The sequence below is a fragment of the Lutzomyia longipalpis genome, chromosome 2 (assembly GCF_024334085.1).
Source record: "Lutzomyia longipalpis isolate SR_M1_2022 chromosome 2, ASM2433408v1".
NCBI lineage: Eukaryota > Metazoa > Arthropoda > Insecta > Diptera > Psychodidae > Lutzomyia > Lutzomyia longipalpis.
This window is the reverse complement of record NC_074708.1, coordinates 7,848,600-7,873,851: the sequence shown is the minus strand read 5'-3', so window position 1 is coordinate 7,873,851 and position 25,252 is coordinate 7,848,600. Positions and strand designations below refer to the sequence as shown.

At 35.1% G+C, this 25,252-nt stretch overlaps 3 protein-coding genes across 4 annotated transcripts in view; 1 reads left to right on the top strand and 2 right to left on the bottom strand.

Annotated features, from left to right (window-relative positions):
- The window catches only part of LOC129788976 (dachshund homolog 2), a 1,190,888-nt gene that overhangs the window by 81,814 nt on the left and 1,083,822 nt on the right, over positions 1-25,252 (bottom strand). The window lies entirely within an intron of this gene.
- Positions 416-4,205, top strand: LOC129789005 (polypeptide N-acetylgalactosaminyltransferase 3). The gene is made up of 4 exons (XM_055825598.1): positions 416-1,056; positions 1,191-1,538; positions 1,613-2,211; positions 2,435-4,205. Exons 1-4 carry the CDS (start codon positions 816-818, stop codon positions 3,221-3,223), a joined length of 1,977 nt encoding a protein of 658 aa, XP_055681573.1. The 5' UTR covers positions 416-815; the 3' UTR covers positions 3,224-4,205.
- LOC129789052 (transcription factor hamlet) overlaps positions 4,056-25,252 on the bottom strand; it is a 43,622-nt gene continuing 22,425 nt past the window's right edge. Inside the window, exons 2-3 of one of the 2 annotated variants that reach the window (XM_055825673.1) lie at positions 7,714-7,819; positions 4,056-7,578 (exon numbers count right to left, since the gene is read on the bottom strand). In XM_055825673.1, coding sequence (XP_055681648.1) covers positions 6,486-7,578; positions 7,714-7,775 — 1,155 coding nt within the window. In that variant the 5' untranslated portion in view covers positions 7,776-7,819 and the 3' untranslated portion in view covers positions 4,056-6,485. Of the gene's footprint in view, positions 7,820-25,252 lie in introns of both variants that reach the window. The other variant, XM_055825671.1, reaches the window with a different exon arrangement.

Below are 25,252 nucleotides of genomic sequence, written 5' to 3'. Positions count from 1 at the left end.
GGAATTGTGTTGAAATTTTTGCATCGTTGTATGTGTGCATGACACCCTGTAGTTAACGCTTTGCAGACCATGTGGTAATTTTCGTCCGATATATTTTTGTTGGTGTGCATGCTAGAAGGTGCGATTTGACTATTTCAGAAAAAGAAAAGACTATAGAATCATTGACAAAAGGGTCAAGCAAGACCCTCTAGGCTTTGATTTAGTACCGGAAAAAATTCTAAGGACCCCATGCGTAGCCCTCGATTTCTATAAAGACTTCATTCTATTTTTTTTATTCATTTAAATTGTTTAAGAAAATATTATTCATGTATTCTTACATCTTCTCCATCTATTCATTTTACCTGTGTGTGTGTAAACTGCTGAACAGTGTAGTAACGGAAGATTTATAAATCCAAGTAAAACATATGGGGGCTTTGTAGAAATTCACAGCAGTGAGGAAGCGTGGGTGGGTTTGTTGACATCCTCTCTCTTCTATTTACAATGATTCCTTGCAAAATTGCTTAAAATCTATTCGACTTCCTCCAAAGGAGTCTTCTCGATTTTTCGGGCACTCGAAAGGTTAATTTTTGAAAATGTTTTAACGGTTTTATCATGCTCATCATGAAATTCTTATTCCAAAGAGAGAAAATTTATGAGAGTTGTTTAAAGAAGTTTTAAGGATGAAGAATTGAAGTGTTCCCTTAGATGCAAGGAGTTGTGGATCTTAATCAGTCCATCAGCCAGTAGTGCCCAGTAAAGTGCTGAAACCTAGGAAATAAATTTAAAAGAAACCTTCCCCAAATATTAAAAAAATCTCCAAGATTTTTAAGCGAAAGATGAGAATGTTTGTAAATAAATTAAATAGAATATGCAGGCTCCAGAGGAGCAGGAAGTTGTGCCTTTTCCTCTCAATTCTCTGCTTTATTGTCCTCATTTATTGCCTTGGTTCCCTCATTGAGACATCCACGAGGATGCTGAAGTTCCAGAATCAAGTCAGAGGACGGAAGTTGCGCGAGAAGAGCCGTGTGATTGTTGGGCACTATATTGGACCAGGAAATCATGGGAATCTCTCCAAAAGTGAGTTGAAGATCCAACAAAAAATCCTTCTTCCTCTTTTGGGATTCTTTTAATTTTTTTCTTAACTCCTGATAAAGGTTTAAATGGTTTAAACTTGAAAGGAAAAATATTTTAAATTCTTTGAACTCCTACAGATGATCTCAATGCGAATAATTTCTCCCCAATCCCGGGTGAAGGGGAAAATGGGAAGCCAGTAGCTATTCCCGTGAAGGATATGCTACGAATGCAGCAAGTCTTCCAGGTGAATCGCTTCAATCTCCTGGCCAGTGATAGAATCTCCCTCAATCGTTCACTCCCAGACGTGAGGCGTGTTAAGTGCGTTGAGAAGAGCTACAGCCCGGAACTTCCCAGCACATCTGTGATTATTGTTTTTCACAACGAAGCGTGGTCAGTTCTCCTGCGAACTGTGTGGAGTGTTATCACAAGGAGTCCACGGAAGTTTCTCAAGGAAATAATCCTTGTCGACGATGCTAGTGAAAGAAGTATGAGAAAAAGCTCTGAAAGCTCTTTTTCTCGATTTTTCTTTAATAAATTTTTAAATAATTTTTCTTTATAGATTTCCTTCATGAGCCCTTGGAGAGCTATATCTCAAGCCTTCCTGTGTCAACAAAGATCTTCCGGTTGCATGAGAGAGAGGGCTTGGTTGCAGCTCGTCTCTTGGGAGCAGAACGTGCCCGTGGGGATGCCCTTGTCTTCCTCGATGCTCACTGTGAGTGCTCACCGGGTTGGCTGGAACCACTCCTGGCGGAAGTTCACAAGGATCGTCGGAAGGTTGCCTGTCCAGTGATTGACATAATCTCAGATGACAATTTCAGCTACGTGAAGAGCTTCGAACTGCACTGGGGTGCCTTCAATTGGCAACTCCACTTCCGGTGGTTCGCCCTCGCGAGTAGTGAGCTGCTGAAGAGGAGGAACGACATAACAACCCCCTTCCGGACACCAGCCATGGCAGGAGGGCTCTTTGCCATTGATCGAGAATATTTCTACGAAATTGGGGCCTACGACAGGGCTATGAAGATCTGGGGTGGGGAAAATATGGAGCTCTCCTTTCGTGTTTGGCAATGTGGCGGAGAGATTGAGATTGTGCCCTGTTCACATGTTGGGCATCTCTTCAGGAAAAGTTCACCGTACACCTTCCCCGGAGGAGTCAATGAGGTAGGTTTAAATAGAATAAAAAAATAAATTGAGGTCCTTAATGTTTTTAAAGTCACTGAAAACATTTAAAACGTTATTTTATAGAAAAAAATATTGGAATATTTAAAAATTGAGAACTTAAAATTCTTTTTTGATCTAAATTCATAAAGTTTAGTAGGAAAAACCTTTTCAAGAGCTTGTATTTTTCTTTTATTAATGTTCTTTTAATAATTCTTTTTTTTAGATTCTCAACAAGAACCTAGCTCGCGTGGCTCTTGTGTGGATGGACGAATGGGCGGATTTCTTCTTCAAATTCAACCCCACGGCTTTGCGAATTGGTAAGTCTGAGAATGTTACCGATCGTTTGGATTTGCGGAAATCCTTGCAATGCAAGGATTTTAATTGGTACCTCACAAATGTGTGGCCTCAACACTTCTACCCGACTGAGGAACGTTTCTTTGGTCGAATAATTCAAATTTCACCCGGAAGTCGCCTCAATGTTGCCTACAAGAGTTTCCTAAAGAAAAATAATGTAAATTCTGATGGAGATTATTGGTTGAATTTGATCAAAGTGACAAAGAATCATGCTGAAGAGCTGCGTAAGCTTATTGAGAGAGACTTTAAGAACGTTCGTTGCTTAATGCGTTCAGCCTCAAATGGGATCTTTAACCAATTTGGCCAGGCAACGCTCGAACCGTGCGAGAGTAGCCCCCAAAATTCCCTCACGCAGATGTTTGTCATTACGAAGGAGGGAAAGATCATGACTGATGAGAATTTGTGCCTCGATGCCTCGGAGAAGGCAGCAGAATCAACCAATAACTCCACAATGGTTAGACTTATCACGTGCGCCGATACTGTTCGTCAATCCTGGCTCTATGACGCGGATAAATTGAGAATTTTGCACAAAATATCGAGTTTTTGCTTCAACAGAGCCCAAAAGGATGAGCAAGGACGACGCACTGAGGTTGTTATTGAGAAATGTAGCCAAGAAGTTAAGGAATCGTGGATTTTCATACCATACCCATGGCGATAGGCAAAGAGAGCTTTAAAGTTTCTATTTACTAAAAAAAACTTAATCTGTTGGAAGGAATGTGATAAAAATTTAAGAAAAAATGCTTTAATAACTCTGTTAGAATTTGCTGTCTCTCTACTGATAACTTTAACTCGATCCTTGGGAATTTTTCATGAAGCTCATAGATTGTTTTTTCGTGCTGCATCATCAGGATTGAATTATTTAAAAGAAAATTAATTTAAAATTATTTTTTTTATTTAAAAAAAAATGTTAAAGAAACTGTTAAGAAGTTTATTTCTTTTATTCTCTTAACACGTCCTGTTCCTTTGGACGCCTCAAAGGCGTTTCAATAAAATTTCTGAATTTTATACACTTGCTGTAATTTGTCACACAACGTGCGTTTTAAAATTACCCGGCTGACAAGTAATAACTCAACAAGTATATTTTGAAGTAATCAAGGCATTGTAAAAACATTAGAGAAATATGAATAGTTTTTCAACATTAATGTGAATTTTTTACACGTAGTAGAGACAGCAAATTTAGTTTCAACTAACATGTATTAATACCTACACTGTGGGGTAAAAAATTAGCAGTATATATTATTGAGCTTTCTCTAACGCCTGAATGTAGGCAAACTGAGCTTCCGAGAGAGCTTTCATCGCATTTATTGCAAAAAATCAATGAAAAAACTTACCTTGTGGTTAAAAATACAACGATTAGACTTTTAATACCTACCCAGTATCCAAAATGATTTTTTATCTACTTAAAAAAATTATAAAAAGACTAAAAACTCCTTAAGAAAAATAGAAGAATGTTGTGCAAAAAAAGAACAAAGAAATTCAACAATGCTGTGTAATGTTTAAAAAAATTTATTACGTAGAAATTTTTGTCATGTTTTTTTTCTACAAACAAAAAATAATTGTGCTCTTTTTCTATGTAAAAAAAAATGGTAACAATATATTGTAATTTTATACAAAAAAAGTATTAAATGCTATTTAGACTATTAAGAAATATATTAATTTTTTTACCGCAAAAAATTCTCTTTTATATTACATGAAAAATCTAATTTACAGGTCATGTGAAAAATTTTCTATTGGGGTATTTTTTTTTTGAAAATTTTCGCATAATTTCGTGGATTATTTCAGGGTGCTTTAGATTGTAACCGATTGCGTTCTATTGTGTTGTTTTCTTTGCACTCTTGGCTATGCTTCTAGAGGTGATAAATGCAGAGAGATTTTTTTTTACATTGCTATTTTACAAATTCATTCGGAAGAGCTGACTCAATATCAGAAGCTACATATGTGTGTGCATTAGTTTCTATTCAAAATTGCAATCTTGGGAGCATTTTGTCTATTTTCTCATGGTATTTCGTGCCTCTGCGCCATTTGGCATGCAAATTCAATTCACAAAACTCTGCAAGAAATGCAACACACAAAAACTGGGACGAAATTTGCCTGTGATAAGCGTGATATACAAAACAGACCTTCAGATTGTCTTCTTAAAATATTCACAAACACACAATGAGAAAAAAAACTACTAAATGTTTGTTTTTCTTACACGAAAAAAAGGCAGTGAAGTTTAATGAGGGAAGATTGCGGTAACTAAATGTTTTTTCTTCAAGGAATCTATTTTGATTTTTTTTTTCAGCAGAAAATCAAAGATTTTGTAATGAGAAAAAACGCAAATTTGCCCAATGTCACCATCTAAAGCGAATAAAAAATTGACTTTGGTATGAAATAATCCCAAAAAAAGAGTATTTTCTTCTACTTTCTCAACGATATTTCCTTCTCATTTTCCTACAACACTACTTACAACGTCTATTCACAGTACTTACAAAAAATCTATTTACAATTTTTTGCATCACTAAAGTACATTTTTTTGTTCTTTACAAAAATCTATAGCAGGTAAAACTTTTCTACACTATACAACAAATTTTTTTCGTGAAGAATTCTCTCCGGAAAATTCTTTATTTCTTAAAAAGATTTTTTTTTATTGAGAGAAAAATCACTAAAAGGGTTTTAATTTACATGGAATCTAAATTTTAAAATAACTAAATAGGAATGTTTCTTCTTTACTAAAATCAAATTCTTTACAAAATAAACATAATACATTTTCATTTATTACAGATAAACACTAGTATTGTACGTTCGTTCATTAATTTTCACTTTATCATTTGCACTAAGCTATTCGAAAGGGAAAAGGTTCATCAATTAGGTATGTATGTTGGGAAATACTATTTAGGGGAATAAGCTGTATTCTGAGCACTCATTTTGTTGTTTAAAAGAGAAATTTTCTTTTTCTGTAAAAGTATTTAAAAAATTGGAAAATTTTGTATACTTATAGTGATGAGGAAAACTTTTTTAAAAGGAAATAATTTTTTAAGATTCTTTTGAAAAATGTTACGTTAGATAAAATTCTGGAATTTGTTATGTTAGTTTTTGTTTTTTATTTATTATTTTTTTCTATTCATTTTATTATTTTTACAATTTCTATCACTGTAAAATTTCTTTTAACTAACGTTTTGAAATTTTCTTTCAAAAGAAAAGAAGAATATCTATGAATTTATGACGTTTGGTAATTTTTTCATAAAATTTTTCCTTCGATTAATTCTGTTTAAAAAGAAAATTTTAATTTTTAACGTTGAAAAAAAAGGTCATTCTAATATTCAAAAACAAAATGAAATTAGAAATTATTTTCTTTCCTTAAAAAAAGCGGATTAAGGATGCTCAGTAAAGCTATTTTTATTTCTTACTTAAAGAGTTTTGAAAGCTTTAAATTCTTTTAAAAAATTATTTTTCCAATTTTACTCAAACTTCTGGCTCTTTATTTGTTTCTCTTTGGCCAATAAAGATTAAATCATTTTGTTTTTTTTTATTTTGTAAAATTTAACTTCTTTTAAAGAGAAAAAAAAAGAATAGGTAAATCTTCATTATGAAAGTATGAAAGTTTAAAATTTTAGATTTTTTTTAAATTTCTTTTTTATGTGGCCAATTAAAAACATAAAGATTCTTTTTTTTGGGAAAAATAATAATTTTTGAAAATATAATTTGCCCACACGGAAGGGTTAACAAAATGCTGTGAGCTTTTTCATTGAAAATATGCTATTTTCTCAATGTGATGAACGGGGCAATAAGATGCGTTTGGGGACATCGCAAGTGTGGAGTGTGCCGCGAAGGACACGAATGCGGGGCAATTGGATGAGGCTCAGAATGCAGGTAATTAGTGCGCGGGGTGGGGTGGCAAGGATAGCGAGAGAGACGCGTCGGAGATTGCGAAAAAAAGGTCAGGTAACTTGCACGTGATCGTCACTGATGTGATTGTTGTTACTGCTCGTGGAGTTGTTGTTCTGCTCAGCAGTGGTGGGCTCCTCGTGCGCGTGCATCGACTTGGGGGACACGGGCTCCGACGAGGAGGAGCTACGTGACGAGTGGGCATCAGGTGGGTGGGTGGCCGTTCGCAGCGATAGCGGCAGCTGCGTAACTTTGCCCATAAAGGAGCGAATCTCCTCGAAGTAGGATTCATCCGTGAGCCCGCGTGTCGTTCGTCGGGCATTGCGGAGGCGCTCATCGAACCCAAGACCGAGCGACACGGCGTCCGCTTCGTGCTTCTTGAGGTGCCGATCGAGATTTGTCTGCTGCCCGAAGCAACGTTCGCAGAGGGCACACTTGAAGGGGCGCTCCTTGTTGTGGATGTTGCGTACATGCCGCTGCAGATTGCTGGATATGCTGAAGGAACGTTCACAGTACTTGCACTTGTAGGGTTGCTCACCCGTGTGCGTGCGTAGGTGGCGCGTGAGATTGGCAGATCGCGGGAAAACCTTGCCGCAGAATTTGCACGCATAGCGATCTTTATTCTTCCCCGGATGCGGGAGGGAATTCCCCAGCACGGGAGTGTCACCGTTACTTGATTGTGGCGCCGTGGGCGACATGAGTTGCGGTAGGGTGGACAGGAGTTCGGGTTTGGGTCGAAGGAGGTCAAAGGGCGCCGGTGGGCGGGGTGAGACAAAGGGGCTGCGATAGTGCAGCGGTATACGTGCTGCCTTCGCCATAGCCTCCAGCATGAGGGGATGCAGCGTCGTGGGGGAGGCAAAGAGCGATGCTGGCGAATGGCAGGGTAAGTTGGGTATTCGCAGCTCTTCTTTGCTGGTGAACGTGGTGGTGTTGTTGTTGGTTGTTTTGCAATTGTCGTCGTTGTTGTTGTTATTGGTGATGGGACTCATGGATCGCTGATCCATAATGATGACATTGCTATTTTCATCTTCAACCCGATTAGTGGCGCAATGGAATGCAATCTTCTTGTGATCAACCCGTAGGTCAAGTGGTTGATCATGTTGCGATTCATTTTGCTGTAGCAATAGATTTGATGATGAGGAACGACTTGCAAGAGATAAATCGTATGGAATTTGCGATGAAAATGATAAATTGCTGCCGAGCAGGGGATAAACGGCCCCCTGCTTCGGACTTGGGAGCATTTTTCGGGGCGAATGATCTTTTTCTCGCATCTTCACTAACCATTCAAAGGCTGTTGTGTTGGATTCCTCTCGCGCCACACAACTCAAATGCTTCACAGACATCTATAACTGCACCACATTTATCCTCCTTGTCTATCGGTGTTGCTCTGCAAAGACGAAGAAGGAAGAGAAAAAAAAATATTATTATTATTAGAGGCAAAAGTTGTAGCATCTTTTCACTCCCAATGGGCGCTATCTGTACATGATCACACAACTCCACCATATAGAGATAGAAAACTCCTACCGGGGAGAAATTTCGTGCAGAGAGACGAAAAAGACAGAGAATAAGTTTTGTATCAATTTAGAAGCAACACCACACTCTTCCCGTACACAGCATAACTACCTATATGTGAATTTTGCCATCGCGAATACCTCTTTTTTGCATTCCACCACGAGCTTTTGGGGCCGTTGATGTATCAATTCATTTCATACAGGTATACAGAGGACGCTTTAAATAACTCTTGTAATTCCAGGTGCTTTCTCGATGTTTCAATCGCTGATCGCAATTAGATTAACATCCGGAGAATATTGCAATTTTAATGCACTTTGCGAATAATCTCCAACATACCTACATACATATGTTACCTATATGTGCTATGTAGTTTACATTGAGGAAATCTCCAATTCTTCTACGTCGTAAATTGCGTCAGATACCTTCGTTTCTTTCTTTATTATGCCCCTTAATATTTTTTTTATAAAGGATAGTCTTAAGGCTGGATTATGCTCCTAATTGACCTTTCGAGGGCTGCATTGTTTTTTTAAATTTATTTTGTTGAGCTTTCTATGATTAGGAATTATTTGCTTTTATCAGAAATTAAAGAATAGCAGCTGTATAGATATTTTAAAGAAAGATTTGTGCTTAAAATACTAAAAAGATAGTAAATTGTCTAATGAATCTAACGTTAGAAATTTAAGGAGATTAAAACGTTAAAAAGTGGATGAAATTTATAGAGTAAAAATTCTTGAGATTGAATGCTTATAGCGTTAGAATTTCAGGGTTACAATGTCAGATTAAAAATTGTTTTAGTTTAAATATTTAGGAGAAAATGATAAACATTAAAAATTTATAGATAACGAAATATTAGAAATTGAAGAGAATTTTTAACGTTAGAAATTGAGAAAAATAGAATTGACATTATCACAGAAGAACAATAATAAAAATTAATTAATTCTAGAATAAAATATATAGGTAGCTGTCTAACGTTAGCAACATTGACGTCTAATAAAAGTTTCAAGCAGGAAGAAAAAGAAGAAAATGTTACGCACTTTGAAGTATACGCAAAAAAGATGAAAATCAAAGCTTTTTTCTGCACTATCTCGAAAGTAGAATCACATTGATTTTTATCAAATCATTAAGAGCAATGTTTTTGGCGAAATATTTTTGCATGCTTTATGTAACAACATCTTTCTCAACATCTGTTACATTTTATCGCAAATGTAGCATTTTTTGTCCCTAAAAAGTGTCGTAAATTCCCATCGTGGCAATACTTTAGTTCCGATTAACGAATAGCTGGGGGGCCTAACTCATGTCCCAAACAAGAAAAAAAGCCCCATCCGAAAGAACGCGCAAGTATGGTGGAAAGTGATTGAAAACGAGAGCAAAGCCATCCGATGTCGTTACGTTTGATGTGCTGAAAGTGTCTGCAAAAACCTATTACATCCATGATCACTTTTTGAGTGACTTCAACGAGTGCCATACCAGAAACCTGAGACGAAATTAATTTCATTCAGTCCACTTCTTTTTTTTTCTGTCTTAAGTTAAACGTCTTTCCTCCTTAATCACGAATCTGCTCTCACCTATCGAGGTTAAATCACAGTTGATGTGAAACCTGAAACATAATGTCGTGTTTTCTAATGCTTCGGAACGCATCTCCGCTGTGATTGGCGACAAAAATAACCTCAGGGGTATTTAAGAATTCTCCCAAATATGCGTCTCCCCCCCCCAGAGGGGGCACACACAGTGCGAGCACATTGAAGAAAGTCTTTTGGCGGGGAACGATTTTTTTTACCAACTTCAATCACAAGCAAAAGGCGAGCAAGATGAAGAGTTAAGAGAAACAAAAAAAAAACTTGTGAGACAGACTTGGAGGAGAATCTATTGATGACCTTCCATTTGGTACAAAAATTAATCTATTGGAACTGATCGGATTCCATCCGCAGAGAGTTTGAAAAAGCTCCAAGCTAAATGCGCGCCTCGCGCAAAATGTAAAAAGAAACTGAGAGTCTTTTGATGAAAATCCTTGGAGTCTTCAATGAGTTTGATATGGGAGTGTCGCAAATCAATTTAAATACATACATACACGACATCGCGAACTTCATATTTCTTCTCACTTTTTTTTTTCATTTTATACTCGCCCAATATCATCTAAAATACGCGAGAGTCTAATATTTAGTCAAGGTCCTTCTTCAATCTCATTTTTTTTAAAACTTCTTTCACACACATTTTGCTTCTTCAAAACCAATCCACTGTGGTGAATTAATCTATTTTACCTCATAAAGTGACTTGTTTATTTGATTTTTTTTCTCTGGGTGTGCTTGGATAGAGTATGCGGTGGCATAGCTACTTGTTTTGTGTGAAATGAGATTCTTCTGTGAGTGCCTCCGCAATGTTGGAGGATGCATTTGGGCATTACTTAACGTGAAATAATTTATTTAGATATTTTTCAATGCAAAATATTGAGAGACTGATATGCAATTGCCAATTATTAATTCCATCAAGGGGGCGTTTAAGTGGTAATTTTTATGATTTTATGACTAAATTTATTTTCGAAAGGGTAAAATTTGATATCTTAGACGAATTTTATTTTAAATTCTAGCATGTTTAAAATCAGGAAGAGGGGAAAAAATATTTTTTGTTCAAATATTTTGTGACATTCCGAGATTCATTATCTCTTTCATCAGGAATTAAATTGTTCGGAAAACCTGCAGATTCTTTCAAAAATATTTTCATTTAGCGAACTTTAATGAAAGATTCAGTGTAAATAAAAACTTAATAATATTTTTTTTGTCACTGTAATCGAAAAAGTACGAAAAAGGAAATATTTTCAACAGAATAAATTCCATGGCCGCTACAATTCGCTAAGTTATGCGCCCCTTGTGAATTCCTGAAGGTAATTTCAATTCAAGTGAAAACTAGAAATTTTATATAACGATCGTCGGAGAGATTCATATTGGAGCTCATAATAAGTTATTCTAATGAATGTATTGCAGCATCATCTCCGGCGACATAGCAAAGTTGAAAACGCCCTTCATAGCCCACATTAGTTGAGCATAAATTACAATTGACTCTCGTCGTAAGAAAATTGTTACAAGTATGGGAGGTAAATATTAGAATAATGTGAGATGCCTTCCATATCAAGGTAGTCTGCCATGGTATATACGACGGCACCCATTAGGCACAATTAGATCACAACTTTGCAAACAATATGCGTGACACCCATACTAATCGTGATTAATTATTTTTTTATTGGAGGTGCGAAAGTGAGATCTCGCGCAGGAGATGCAAGACTCATGCATAATGAGATGGCATAAGGAGACCACGAGACAGTCTATATGTTAAATCAGCACCATTAGTCTCCATTTGAGCAATTGCTTTGAGTTGTTCTTGCATGATTAAAGCTCTGAGAAGCTTTCTTGACGTTAATGCGGCTTCTGCTTCTCAATTTGCCTAAATGAGATGTAATTTTGTTGGCATAAAATTCATCAGGCCACCTTCACTTGAATCATTCAACAAAAATTTGTGATAAAGTACATAGATAAACAAAAGGTAAAAGTTGCTGAGGAATTTTTCAGCAAACTCGCAACCTCTCGTTTTGTGGCATGGAGAAAAATTTAGACGGAGGAAGGCATAAATCTTCATCGATCAATCATTTCTCTCTCGCAAGCTCTGATTGAATGTAACGCAGCTCCATCATCCACCCATAGATTGCGTGCAACTTGAGCCAATCTCACATAGACGATCCAGATGAAAATCTTTCTATATCGTATCTAATAAATTCCTCATCTTTACTCGGTTTTCTTTTTTTTTTCCTTTTTTTTGTAAAATTTTCAATCATAAACTTTCCTGGCACAATAGAACGTACGTTGTTTGTACGACAATACGGCTGTTTTTTGCTCTTCTTTAAAGCAAAAATTGCAATCAAAAGATATACAAAATTGCTTAAAAATAAATACAAAGAAAAGATAGAGAGAGGAGGAAACATTTGGTGATCTGCCAAGAACGTCAAAGCAATCTCATCGAATTGTAAAAGCACGATCTAGTTTAATTTGAAGCATCTTTCAGACACAAGTGGGTCATTTGAAGAGCACTTCATTCACAAAAATTCCAAATGATAGATGGTGAAAATAAAATGGATGAGCTATTGGGCATTTCGCCACTGAAATGTGCCAAATATGGGCATCAAGTGTTGTCCATATAATAAAAGTATATGTGTTGTAAAAGACAGGCTTTGAATGGATCGTTATATATTTGGTAGAAAAGCCACATTTGGTGTTGTTTTGCACTATGAAAGCTTCGTAGGTTTTTTTTCTTTTCTGCAGTCATAAACTATTCAAATAATTGTCCAAAAATTACTTATAAAAAGCTCTTGATTTTGAAGATATATAGTTTTGAAAGCTCTAGGAAAATAAAGGGTTTTTTTTTCATCTCAAATATTTTGGATGTTTTCACGAAATACTTCCGAAAATTGGCAAATTATTCTTATGTAAAATCTTGTAAAGAAAGTCTTCAACCAACAACAAGCTATTTAAAGCTTGTTTTTGAATCTTTTTTTCTAGATGTGGGTAGCTAAAAAAAACTCTTTCGCCTGAGCTTTACAGTCCCTCGACAGAAATAAAGCAAAGGCCTTCAAATAAAATATTTTGTTCGGAAAAATCTAAAAAAAATTTTTCTGTGAAAATTTTTTCCTATCAAAATATTTTTTTGTTTGAAAGCTACATTCATCCCCTTTCCAAATCTGCCAGGATGACCAAAATCGGATGAGGGGTTAAGTTTTAACAGCTGATTGAAGAGAAAATGGCATTTTCTGCCTTGATCTACTAAATTGACTACCAAAAATCAACGCCTTGATCGATTTTCATCATCCTGGCAGATTTAGAAAGAGGAAGAGTGTAGCTTTCAGAGTTTTTTTTATTTGTCAAAATCGGTTAGCGAGAAAAAAAGTTAGAAGTAAAAATTTTTTTTATTTTCTCGGACAAAATATTTTTACTGAAGGCCTTTGCATTATTTCTGTCGAGGGACTGTAAACTCATCATGTACATAGCTAAAACAATTTTGTGAAATTTATCTTCAAAAAGGATTTTCTCATGCAATTCTACCTCTATTTCCACGACAAACACGTTTTTCCGGGGCTTTTTCAAAACTTTGCGCTCTTTGCGTGACAAATTCATTTAATAAAAAAAGTGAAATTATTTGCAGCTCATAAAATAATGTGGGTGTAGTTTTTGATTAAATAAAATTTATCTACGATTTTAAATTGTGGCTCGCAACGTTAATTTAATTGATTTAACTGCATGCAGGGAGTGATTTGCAGAAAAAAGAGGATAAAAACCATAAATTGGCAGGTATATTAAAATCCACTAAAAGCCTAAATGAAGAAAGCTCCTCCAATTTTCCAACAGAAGTTTATCGTTTTTTAGTTAAATAATAATTTTCATTGCATTTCAATTTGCACTCGCAGAAGTTCGCGCAAGTTTATGGGATAAATTTAATATCTTAATTCACCTTTTTGAGGTATTGCGCGACCTTACGTAAGAACGATGCCAAATGAATTGGAGGTACTTGAACTTCCAGGCGACATTTCGTGCAAATTGTGTCCTCCCAACATGTTGCCACAGAGAGAAAATTTTCAACTAAAGTCGCGCAAAAAAGCCAAAGAGCTTTTGCGTGGTGGTTGGTTCTTTGAGCACGATCTCCTACCTCCACCGATCAGAGAAGATGGTGTGGATGGATGTCAAGTCGCAAAAAAAGGCTTCAAGTTTCGTATTAGCGCTCAATATGTGGATAAAATCTCATGTGTGTGCCACCAACGTTTGATGACTTTCACTGTGCCCCGATTAGCTGGATTTTTTGTTGTACCTTTCCTGCATCTCACCGACATAACAATCTTGTCACTTTTTGTTCTCCCAGCATAACTTGCAGATCGATTTCGCTGTGCGAGGTCGCCCAGCGAGAGTAGCAAAATGTATGTAATTTTCTTCATTAGCGCGCTTTGGCTCTTTGGTCAAAATATTTAATTTGCACACCGATAAAACGATGGGTGGTATTTTGGCTATTATTGTCTTTCACGCTTTGTTATTTTAAAAGCGCATCAATTGGAAATTTGAGATGCCGCAAAAACTTTATTTGTGGGAAATTTATGCTAATTTTATTACCTAATTCTATTTTGTTGTTTAATTAATTTAATTTGAGCGATATGGCAAAAAATGTTTATAAAAATGTGGAGAAGTTTGAAACTTTGGGATTTTGGGGTTTTTTGCTACGATTTTATGCAATTTCAATGATCGTTAAAAATAACTTTTAAGTTTTTTTTTTTCATCTTAATTTTAAGCTTGATTTGAGCAAAATCTATTAATTGAAACCGATTTATTGGGTAAATATCTTGATCCTTCAGCTAGCTTAGAAGCTGAGATTATAGCAAATACTAGAGGGAAACTTTAAACAAAAAATCGAAGAAAAATCAGGGAGAATCTTAGCAAAAGGAGTTTAATAAATTTTTACTCCATATAAACTGTTAAAACGTAAGAAGATAATTCAAAATGAACCTCTGCATTGTCCAATTGTTTGAATTGTTAGACCTTGAGTAATATTTTATAGGGATGGTGTAACTTATTGAGCACTCTTTTTACTCCTCACTGGATCATCTAATATTAAAAGAAAACACGCAGAAGAAGTTCAATAATAGTAAAAAAAAACATTCCGCTTTTTTCCTGAGCTAAAGTGCTGTCAAAATCTTAATTGTTCGATTGAGTAATAAGTTTATGTGTGATTTTAAATAAAAGCAATACAAGATAAGGTTGCCGGGAATATGGTTGGAAGCAACAAGACTCATGCAAGATCTCATGTAAAAAAAAAAACTGCTCTGCAATGATTCAAGTGTGAATGAAGAGAGAGAGAAAGATGTTTGTTGAAACTTTATATTGTTTACGTGGATTTAGCCAATAGATCCGCTGGTAGAAGAGCATTGCCGATCAATTGATGCCGAAATTGATGCTGATGAATGGCGAAGGAGGTCGCATTTGGGAAGATCTTACGGAGAAGAATAGCAATCATGTGAGGAGAAGGCAGGGAGGGAAGGTGGTAGAAATTTCACTCTTATTTTGCGCTTAAGCCATTGTGAGGCGCTTTTGGCCCATTCTTTGCGGGTGCTTTTATGCATCGCGCGAGGAGGGAACAAATTGTAGATTATCTGTGCGATCCGAGGCAAAGTGTCGAAATAAAATGATTGGGCACTGCATAATTAATACATCAAATTACACGAATCGGCAATTGATCGTGCTTAGTAATGAGATGGAGTGAATGATCACATTACAAAGCATATGATCTATGTTGGGTGTACCATACATAGCTATGGGATGATGAAAAAGGGAGGCGAGAGAAACGATCACAAGGAAGGAGAGTGAAATGATGGATCTCCATTGCAAAACTAGATTCAGATGCTTTGTAATTTCTCGAGCAATTTTTTTTCCTTCTTTGCCAACTTCTTCACCATATTCTTGTGTGTATCGATGCTCATGATCGTGCTGCATCATATGCTGTAATGATCAAAGTCAATGGTCAGACAGTTATTTGTAGGTTCACGGTATTCCTTTGGGGCGCGCGAAGCTTTTTTTTTCAACTGTGCGGCGTGTATTTTCAAATGAGCCAAATGTACAAAGATTTTTTTTTCTTAAGCTTCGCGCGCGCGTCTTTGGACCAATTTAAAGCATATATAAGAGGTCTCTGTGGAGATTCATTGAGTTGATAAATTCCTCAATGGAGAGCAATTAAAAGATTTTCATTTCAATATGACCCAAATTTGATCATCTGTGAGGCCACGTTGTTGCCCAAAAAAGGGGGGTTGATTTATAAAATGCTCCAGCGTCACTCAATGGTGATTGCGCAACAAATTTTGCTAATAAGCACCGATAGAGCACCCAGATAGTGTCTCCCATCAAGTCTCCGTAGAGCTGACTTAGAAGGAGCCAACCCCGTGCCTTTGTCTCGGGTAAAATTGCCGTGTGTACGCTGAGAGAGAGATAAAAAGAAGTGGGTCTTAAGTGCATGCGAGTGATGGTCATTTCTTTTGCCATTTCTCGCGCGCACAAGAGATGATGTCTGGTTAGGCGGAAAGTTGAGAAGGAGGAGGTATGGAAATTGTGGCTGTTGTGCAGATAGAGAGACCCCTCCTACATAATTACCCATTGCAATTTTCCTTGAAGCACTTGATCTATTATTAAACAATTTCTGTGTATTACAGAAGCGTAGATAAAGTCGGATACATTGGAAGCTCGCGGTGGCGCGCGGAATGTATAAATGTCAGTAGAAGAGCAAAATTACATTTTGAAGCAATGGGTGAGCTTTTTTTCTCTCTCCATATCTATGCATAAAATATGTGAGATGAGTGGTGTGGAGCGAAGTCACTTGTGCAGCAATGGCAGGGAAGGTGATCTAATGGCAAAAGCCCCGTCCAACATAGAGCAAAATTGCAATTGTTGAGGGCAAAGTGTGTAAAATTTCACGAATAAATGATGAATTATGGGGCAATGATTCATTTTGTGAATTTGTTGCGCTTCATCCCAACCTCTTCCATCAAGCTACTGAATTGGTATTGTCGCATGAAGTATAAGGGAAACGTGTTTGCCTAGTTAAAGCCGAGTTTAAGCAACGTATCTTACTCCCTTCTTACGTTACACTGCTTTTAAAGAAATTTTGATCATTTTTTTTTAAATTAAAATTTAATAATAAAAATAATTTTTAAAGACTTTTTTAATAAGAAATTGAAAGAGAAAAATTAACGTAAAGAATTACTGAAAAATAAAATTTATTTAGTGAGTGTCCCTAATGAAAGGAGTTGGCCCGATTTTATAAGAGAAAAGTCCTCATCTGAGAAAATAAGATCATAAAAGAATAAGAAATCTATGTGAAGATTTCCAATTTTCCACTGCGGTCTGATAGGAAAAATCGACAGAGATGATCTAGAAATGCAAAGAATGACGTCATTATTGCGATTTTTTCAATGCATGACGCATTAATGCAAATGCTTCGTCGATGATTTAAAATTTTAGACAAATATTTTTTTGTTCTTTTTGAATTGAAAGAAACAATGAAGAATAATAATGACGTCATTCTCTGGATTTTTAAGTAAATCTTGCTGACTTTTTCCAGCTGATTTCAAGGAAAAATGGTAAATTTGTTTATTGATTCCATAATTTTCCTAGTCTTCAAGAAATTAGGTTAATTTTGATTGTTTTCTTGAATGAGAGATTTTTCCATACATAAACGAATAAACTTCTTTACATCTCTTACGTATTTGTCTTACAATTCCTTTAGTGAGGTCCCCTAATAAAAATCTGAATTGAATTCTCATTAATTAGCTATTTTATCTATTTTTCCTTAAAGCAAAAAATAAATAAATCTTTTAAATAAGAGAAAATACGGAAGAAAATCCATTCCAAAAATTAGAAAAAAATATTCTCAAAATTATTTTTGAAAAGATAAATTTATCGAGAACTCTTTTATTTAATCTTCTCTACGAAAAAGTGCCTCAGGAAATCTCCAATGGAGTGTTTATATTCCTTGAATGTCGTAGACAAAAGTATGTGCAGTGCATCTATATGCAAAAGAAAAGAAGCCGAATGGTGAGAAATGATTTATCGATGAACAAGACAGTTTTGTACATTTACTGTGTAATTTGTATTTGGTTGTTAAAAGACTCCCTGTGTAAGAATGGATGTGCGATGGGTAAAAGAATTGAGCCACCAGAGATTGTTTGTCATGAAGAGTTGTAAATTTAATTGAGAGGCTGTTCGTATGTGATGTTGGGTGATTTTAATATTCAAGAATTGTCACTTGGGTGCACTGGAGACGATGATGAGTAGGTGGGTGGCAAAAGGTGGGTAATTTAGCAATTCCCCTTTAAACGCTCAAACTGATGTAATGGCAAGCAATTAATTTCTCTTTTCTTTCCTCTTTTTTTCTCACTTCACATGCACATATATCTTTCACATTGCGCACAAGTCACACCACGGAGAGCACCTTTCATCGAACATTTTATCAATTCCAATAAAAGCCAACAAAATGACGAGAATGGGGAGAGAAATAAAGTTTTTTTTTTCTTCATTTTAAGTATAAAAAGTAAATTTTATGTGTTGCTCCAAATTAAAACGGTCTTTTACCATCTCTTTTAAGTCTTTCGCTTTTTTTTATTATTTCATCTTAATACCCAATCAGACACATCTCTTCGTGGTGGAAGGTGTTTGCGTTTGAGACAAGTGAAAAATCACTTTTAACAGTTTTTCCATAATCTATTTCCTGTTTCAATGCCAAAACCTCGTATATACCACATAGTTTTGGAGGAGAGGTAAAAGAAATCTTTCTCCATAATCACATAAATTCGCGCCTAAATTGCTCTTACAATTAGGCTGTGTGTGTGTATTTTATTCATTAAAATCGAATGTGTATCAAATTTACAAGAAAACGCTCTCTTTTCTTTCCTTTTTGGAGTTTTATTTTTTGGGTAATTTTAGTTCACAGACAAGGAGCTTGGAAGGTTACGTGAAGAATTAAATTTATCAAAGAAGGTTTTAGAGAGACGTAATTTCTGTATTAAAGAGAATGGCAATAAACTCTTAAAATTTGTCAATCCATGGATAATTTAATTACGGAACTTTTGCAAGAGCTTTCAACACTATGTACATTATTTTTATTTATTGGATAACGTTGAAGAAAAATGAAGAAAATATTCAAACTTTTATTTGTTCTCTTAAAAATTTTCAGGATTAACGAATTTTATCCCTTTAACAATCCTTTTAAAATACATATAGATAGGCTGCATTTCTTATCAGAATTTAATCCACAGATATTGATGAATCTTTTGTAAGAATTATTTCATATTTTGGGTATGAAAAGCTCTCCCTCTTTAGCAGTCAATTCTCCCAAGAATATGAGGGATGCAATATTTTAAATTTATTCTTTGCAATTCACATTCGTCGACATTTTTGCAAATGATGATGATGCTCGTGAATTAATCTTCTTTTTCTCTCTGCTCGCATATGTATATGGGTTGAAATGCGATTGTTATATATGGTGGTGTCTAAGAATATATGCATAAATTATCGCATTTCATAAAGGAAGAGAATGAAAAGGTCCATTTGGATGGGTTGAATTGAAGAGAAATCACCGCGCGCTTATATCCCATCTGCATTAATTTGATCCCATCTTTTCTGAAATAAAGCGCATTGTTGCGAAATGGCAATATGTACGTTGTATGGTGAGATGGAAATTTTATCAAAAGACATTTCAATCAAAATGAGCAACATTATAATACGATGGAATTAGCACTTGATGACGAACATGGTATCCAATAATTACTGTATCAGTGAGAAACTTCTCTCATTTGTGATGCACAAGAGAGCATTTTGTGAGAAAATTTCTGCATAAACCTTCCAACTTTAATCATTAAGTTCAATTTCTTATGTTTCGTTTTTTTTTGCAACTTCTTTTATTAAGTATTATGTCTATTGAGGATGTTTTGTTCCACCTGACGGCTAAATTGCCAGGTAGATTGCATAAAATTGCGAATGTTAAAATTTTATTGACAAAGTATTTGAAGAAAATTGAGAAATATTTATTTAAGAGCTTTTACAATGAAATTGATAATGGTGAAATATTGGGAAATTTTAATTAAAAATATTTAGAAGGGTTTGAGATTTTTCTTTTTCTTATAATATTCCTTTATTTAAATTGATGGGTGTGTCCACAATGAAGCGTAATGCTTCGAAAATTTTCTTTGTTGAATTAAAATACATAAATATAGCATTAAGAAAAATTATTTTCACATAAATTGAATCGATTCTGTTAAAGGAAGATTTTGAGAATTTTTTGAGACAAATTTCGAGAATATCTGCTATGAATTGAGTCTTCTAGGCTTTGAGGTCAGACGTTATAATTTTAAAAAAATCTTGACCATATTTGAGTTAAAGGTTTTTACAAGAAATGTTCTATGGTAAGAAAACAAAATTATGTCATTTATTCGGGAACTTATTTGCCCCTTACTGAAAAATTACCCAAAAGCTCATAGGAATTCACAACTCCCGGATAAAATATAGGTAAGGTAGGTATATAAATAATTAGTTACCTTACTGCTGATTCAGTGCGATAGGTCAAATCTAGCTGCTTTGAAAATCACAATATTAATGTTGAGATAATTTGAAAGATATTTGATTGAGAATAGGAATATCCTCCTGAGAAGAAAATTGGTGCTGGCATCTATTAGCCACCTATGTATGTATGTAGCATGAAAAATGCCACAGAGAGTGTAAAGAGCATGGGCGCAGCAGAAGAAGATGAAGAAAAAAAGATGATCGCTGTGAAGAATCCAAAGATGAGGTGGTTGGGTTTCAAATGAGAGCTCTTTTTCATCAATATATTCGCTCGATCTTTCCTTACTTTATATTTTAAGATCGTTACACTTCATTATAATTTTGTGCTGCTCAAGATGATGTCAGATTATCATCAATTTTACAGTTAGATATTTAATAAACGATGACTCCTCGGACTCTATATGTAGGAAATATTGGAAGACAAAGAGCAAAGAAGATTTTCTTTTCCAACTTTATATAGAGCGCGATGGTGGAAAAAGGGAATTAATAATGCGCGATTGATGTGAATACGGTTGACGATGGATTTCTTTGCCGCATGTCTCGCGGGGCTTTGGGCCAAACGATGTAAGAGTGACACTTTCCCGTGAGGGAGAAGACAGAGAAAAACGATGAGGGGAAATGCAGGTGAGAAATGGTTGAATGCCGTAAGTTGTGTGTAAGAGCATTGAGTATAGAGGGACTGTGAGATATATAAATATGAATGGGAGGAACTCTCAATCTAAACTCTGTGACATTGACGGAGAATTTTCAAGAGAGGTAAATATTTAGTACAGAGATTGAGATTGATGAGTTTATACACAGACTGCAAATAAGCAAAAGAAACTCTTCGCACAAGGAGAATTCCAATCAAATCCTAACAAGGGGGGTTGAATGGTTGTCAGAAGATTCATTTGGATTTGCACAAACTACTCGCTGAATGACCTGTCGCCGTTCATTTTCTCCCATTCTTCATTTGCAACCTGATGCATCTAATTAGGGGAGGATGGCCTAAATGCGAACCATTTCCGTGTAGCTTTAATATATTTTTTTGTTATTTTGAACTTTAAGAAGAATTTTTAAAGTTTGAATGATTGCAGGTCTGAAGAATTAAAAATAAAATATTCTGCAAAAAAAAAAACAAATTTCTTAACAGAAAAATCAGAAAAATTAGCCCCTAAAAATGGAAATAAATTCAATTCGTTCAATTCTGAACTAAAAAATCAAGAGAAAGAAATCGAATTGCGATGAAATGCAATATAGCGCCCCTTGTTGCAAGTGAGCCACGAGCTTAGGCAATGCTGTGTCGTGTACTTGGACATTGCGTCCACAGAAGCATCATCCCGCGTGTGAAGTTTGTGGGAGAATCTTTTGCAAATTCATCATTCATCAACCTTACATGAAATTTTATTGTTTCACCTCAATTCCCTCGCGCGGTCTGAGAGAATTTTTCCATAGACCTGCCCCCCGCGCCGGCAGAGACTTAAAAGAGTATAAAAGATGAAATGCCGCAGACAGATGATCAAATTGGACACACAATGGCAACCTAAGGAGCGATTTTCTTGACACAGCCAACGATAGATTGGGTCATCACGACTCAAAGAAGTTGCGCGGGAACTTTTAACAGATTGACATTGCATTGTTTTTTTGCCCCTTTTTTTCCAACTATATTTTCATTCATCTTCTTATACCTCCCTTTTGCAAAAGTACCTACATTTAATGCCACACGAAAGCAAAAAAAAAATACACAGAAGAATTGAGTGAACTCCAAAAGAGAGAATAAGATAAAATATATAACAACAACAACATAAACTCTAGCGGGGAAGTTGAAGGGAATGAAAAAAAAGCCGCGCGCGGGAGATGTTGCAAGATCACGAGAACTTGCCTCTTTAGAGTATTTATTTTTAAACCATAATAGATCTTTTCTTCCTCCTCAATTGCTCCACGATACGTACTGTAATTGTTATTAATGAATTGTAAAATCTCCTTCTTTTTTTTTCTCTTCTTAACACAACAATATTTCCCCAGCCCCTTCCTTGGTAAGCCACACATGCTCATTCAGCACGATTTTTTACTCCACAAATTCTATCTCAATTATTGTTTCAATTTCCTAACAAATAAGTTGCATTACCTTCTATTTTGCGTTACAATTTTTTTTAGTTAGTCTTTTTTTCGTACCTCTTCTCTTACATTATAAATCTTTCATGCTGGGGTGCATTGTTAATCACATTGGATTTGCCCATAATTCCGTAAATTACAAGCGAAAAATTATGTCTGCTCCATATTCGGTCTAACGAGACACTAATTTATTGAATGTTTAGAAGAAGAAAAAAAACTGCCTAATAAAGCTCGCGTACCAACCCTGAAAATCTATTTTAATGAATGGGCAAGAACAGGTGTAAAAAGGTTTATTGACAAATTCAATAAACAAAACGAAAGGTAGGGCACAAAGAAATTTATTTTGTCACTGCAAATTAAAAGACATTTCGCTTCGGACATGCACTAACTTTACTTTAATGATTTCTACTCGATGAATTGATATTTTTTTTCTTTCAAAATTGAGAGTATGTAGGTAATAAAGAAATAAATTCTTTAAAGAATTATTTTCTTTCTTTCTTTTACAATTTTCATTAATAAGTCAGTGTGAGCATACAGAAAAAGCTCCATCATTCTTCAACCTTTCAAGTCTACCCTTGATGGCTGCATATGTAGCAATATGGTGCTATTCACACGATTTAAGAGCAACTCATGGAGGGACCCTCTGGGTTGATTTGCAAACGAAATGTGAGATCTTCAGTGCAAAACTGAAATGTTGGCATATCAAGAAGTTGTCTCATAACTTTTCCGTCTCGCATCTCTTTTTTCTCCTAATCTCACTCTCTCATTGTGTCACGTTACATACACGAGACGTCAACCCACCCAAGAATGAGGAATATGTGTGATTTCAATGAGGTTTATATTTGCTCAAAGGGAAAATATGTAGCATAAGAAGTGGGTCCATCGCGCGAGGTGTTTTGGTTTCCATCTTTTTTTTATTTTCTTCAGGTGATTGCCATTAACTTGGCAATTTGTGACAGCTTTGTTGCATTATTGTGTCACATGGGATGCAAGCTAAAGCGAGGATTTCACCTTCCTTGTGCTCAGTTTTTTATTATTTCTCTTCATCTTCGCCCTCTTGAGGTATTTTTTTTTATGACAAGAGTGACAAAGTGATATGGTTGAGAACCACAGGGTATTATTCCTCGCCCATTCCTTCTTGCCTCTCTTCAATCAAATTATGATTTCTCTTTTCTGCCAAATCGCGCGTAAATTTGCCAACTTTCTCGAGCAACAACACTATGATTTTTCTTCTTTCGTTTAGAGGTTTGTTTTGGAAAGGGCAACTAACTTGGGACTATTTTGCCAAAATCTTGAGAAATAATTAATCTGTATTCTATTCACAACAACTTAAGTTAACAACTTAAGAGCTTTAATGAGCATTAAAGCTCTGTCTGTTTAAAGAAATCTATGTGAGGAGCTTTATGTTCATCAATTAATAAAATCGCTCTGGTAAAGTTTCTTCTTGAAATATAAATTAATTAAAATAAGAATAAGAATTTCTCTCTGATTGGTTAAAAAAGTTAAGCAGAGTATTGATTGGTTAGTTCTCATAAAAACCCCAAATATATAGATTCTTTAAATAATGGAGTTTTTATGCAAAGCTTATTTGAAAAGCCCAAAGAAATATAATTATTTAAAAAAAAGGAAATTTTTATTTAAAAAAAAACTATTTTCAAATATTTTTCAAAAACTTAAAATTTTCTTTCCCTGCAATAATTAAGTAAATCCTCATCCGTTATGCTTGAGCACAAGAGCTTCAGTCAAAACATTAAAGCTCCTCCGTACAGCATAAGAGCATAATGCAGCGGTAATTCCCACTTTTGTGTACATAATTTCATTTGAAGCAATTTCCTATGCAAATAATTATAGTTACTATAGTGTCCATGTTTCTTTGGGTGGTTTTCATGTGACTTGGGGAGAGACATATAAGATGTCTTGTACAGCCTCAAAGTTCACCAGCAGTGAGAGATGGACGACTTGCAACACCCACGTGCTCTAGCTGATATTTTCGCATGTACAACTGCCAAGATCTCTACTTTAGAGGGGTCTCCGCAATGTAGGAAGATGTCTTTCTCCACAATGCTCCTTTATTTTGTATAGAATAAAAAAACATTCAAACACCTCACAGGTAATATACGAGGTTGCCTTGTTCATCTTTTTATGTGCTATGTCACACAATTGCGAACTCAAAACCACATCTCCAGCCTTTGTAGCTTAACGCCAAAATCAGATGGATTTATCTCAATTTTAAATTTCTTCTTCTCCAAACATCCACCACACTAATACTCTGGAAAGATATTTTCTTGGATATCCCCAAAGGCATTTAGCTGAGTAGTGGCCAACCGGTTGCCATAACTAGTCATGATTATATAATGAAAAACCACAACTTGCGATTGATCTATTAAAAATAAAATAAACTTAAAAGCGAGAAAAGTAAATTAGGATGATTTGTATCTTAAGATTAGTTCTTGAATAAATATATTTATTCGTGTTTTTGAATGTTTGTGAATCACTGAAAAGAAAATATTAAAGTTCTTAAAATAAATTAGCTTGTTTAAGCGACATTAGAACATTTGTTCTTACATCTTTACTTTAAGACTATCCCGTTTAAAGCTTTCCCTTGTTAGCTTTTACGTTTAAATATGCAAATGTCTTGAACTGCTTTATAAGAATTAAAAGCTTGTTTTGAAAAGGAAATTTTATCATTAAATATTATTCAAGAATGTGGCTCTAAAGATTAGAATTTTTACAAAGAAATATGAAGGAAAGATAAATTATCTTAATGGCGTAAGAAAAAAATATTTTATTACATCAAGTCAAGAAGTCTTTTAACCTAGAAGTAGCCCTAGAATCGTTTTCAAACATTTTTAAAAGAATTCTAAGCCAAAAACTCGATAAAATTTATCATAAAATCACACCTTAAGCATTTTAAATATTCCCTTTAAACCCATTCCAATTCTTCGGATAAATTAAAATCAAGATTAATACAAAAAAAAACTCATTCCCTTTTTCATGCACCTGCTGAATAACGTGAAAAAAAGTTATACCCACAGAAGAAGGTGAACTGGGCAAAAAGTCAAAGAGATTACGCACTTTTTGAACTC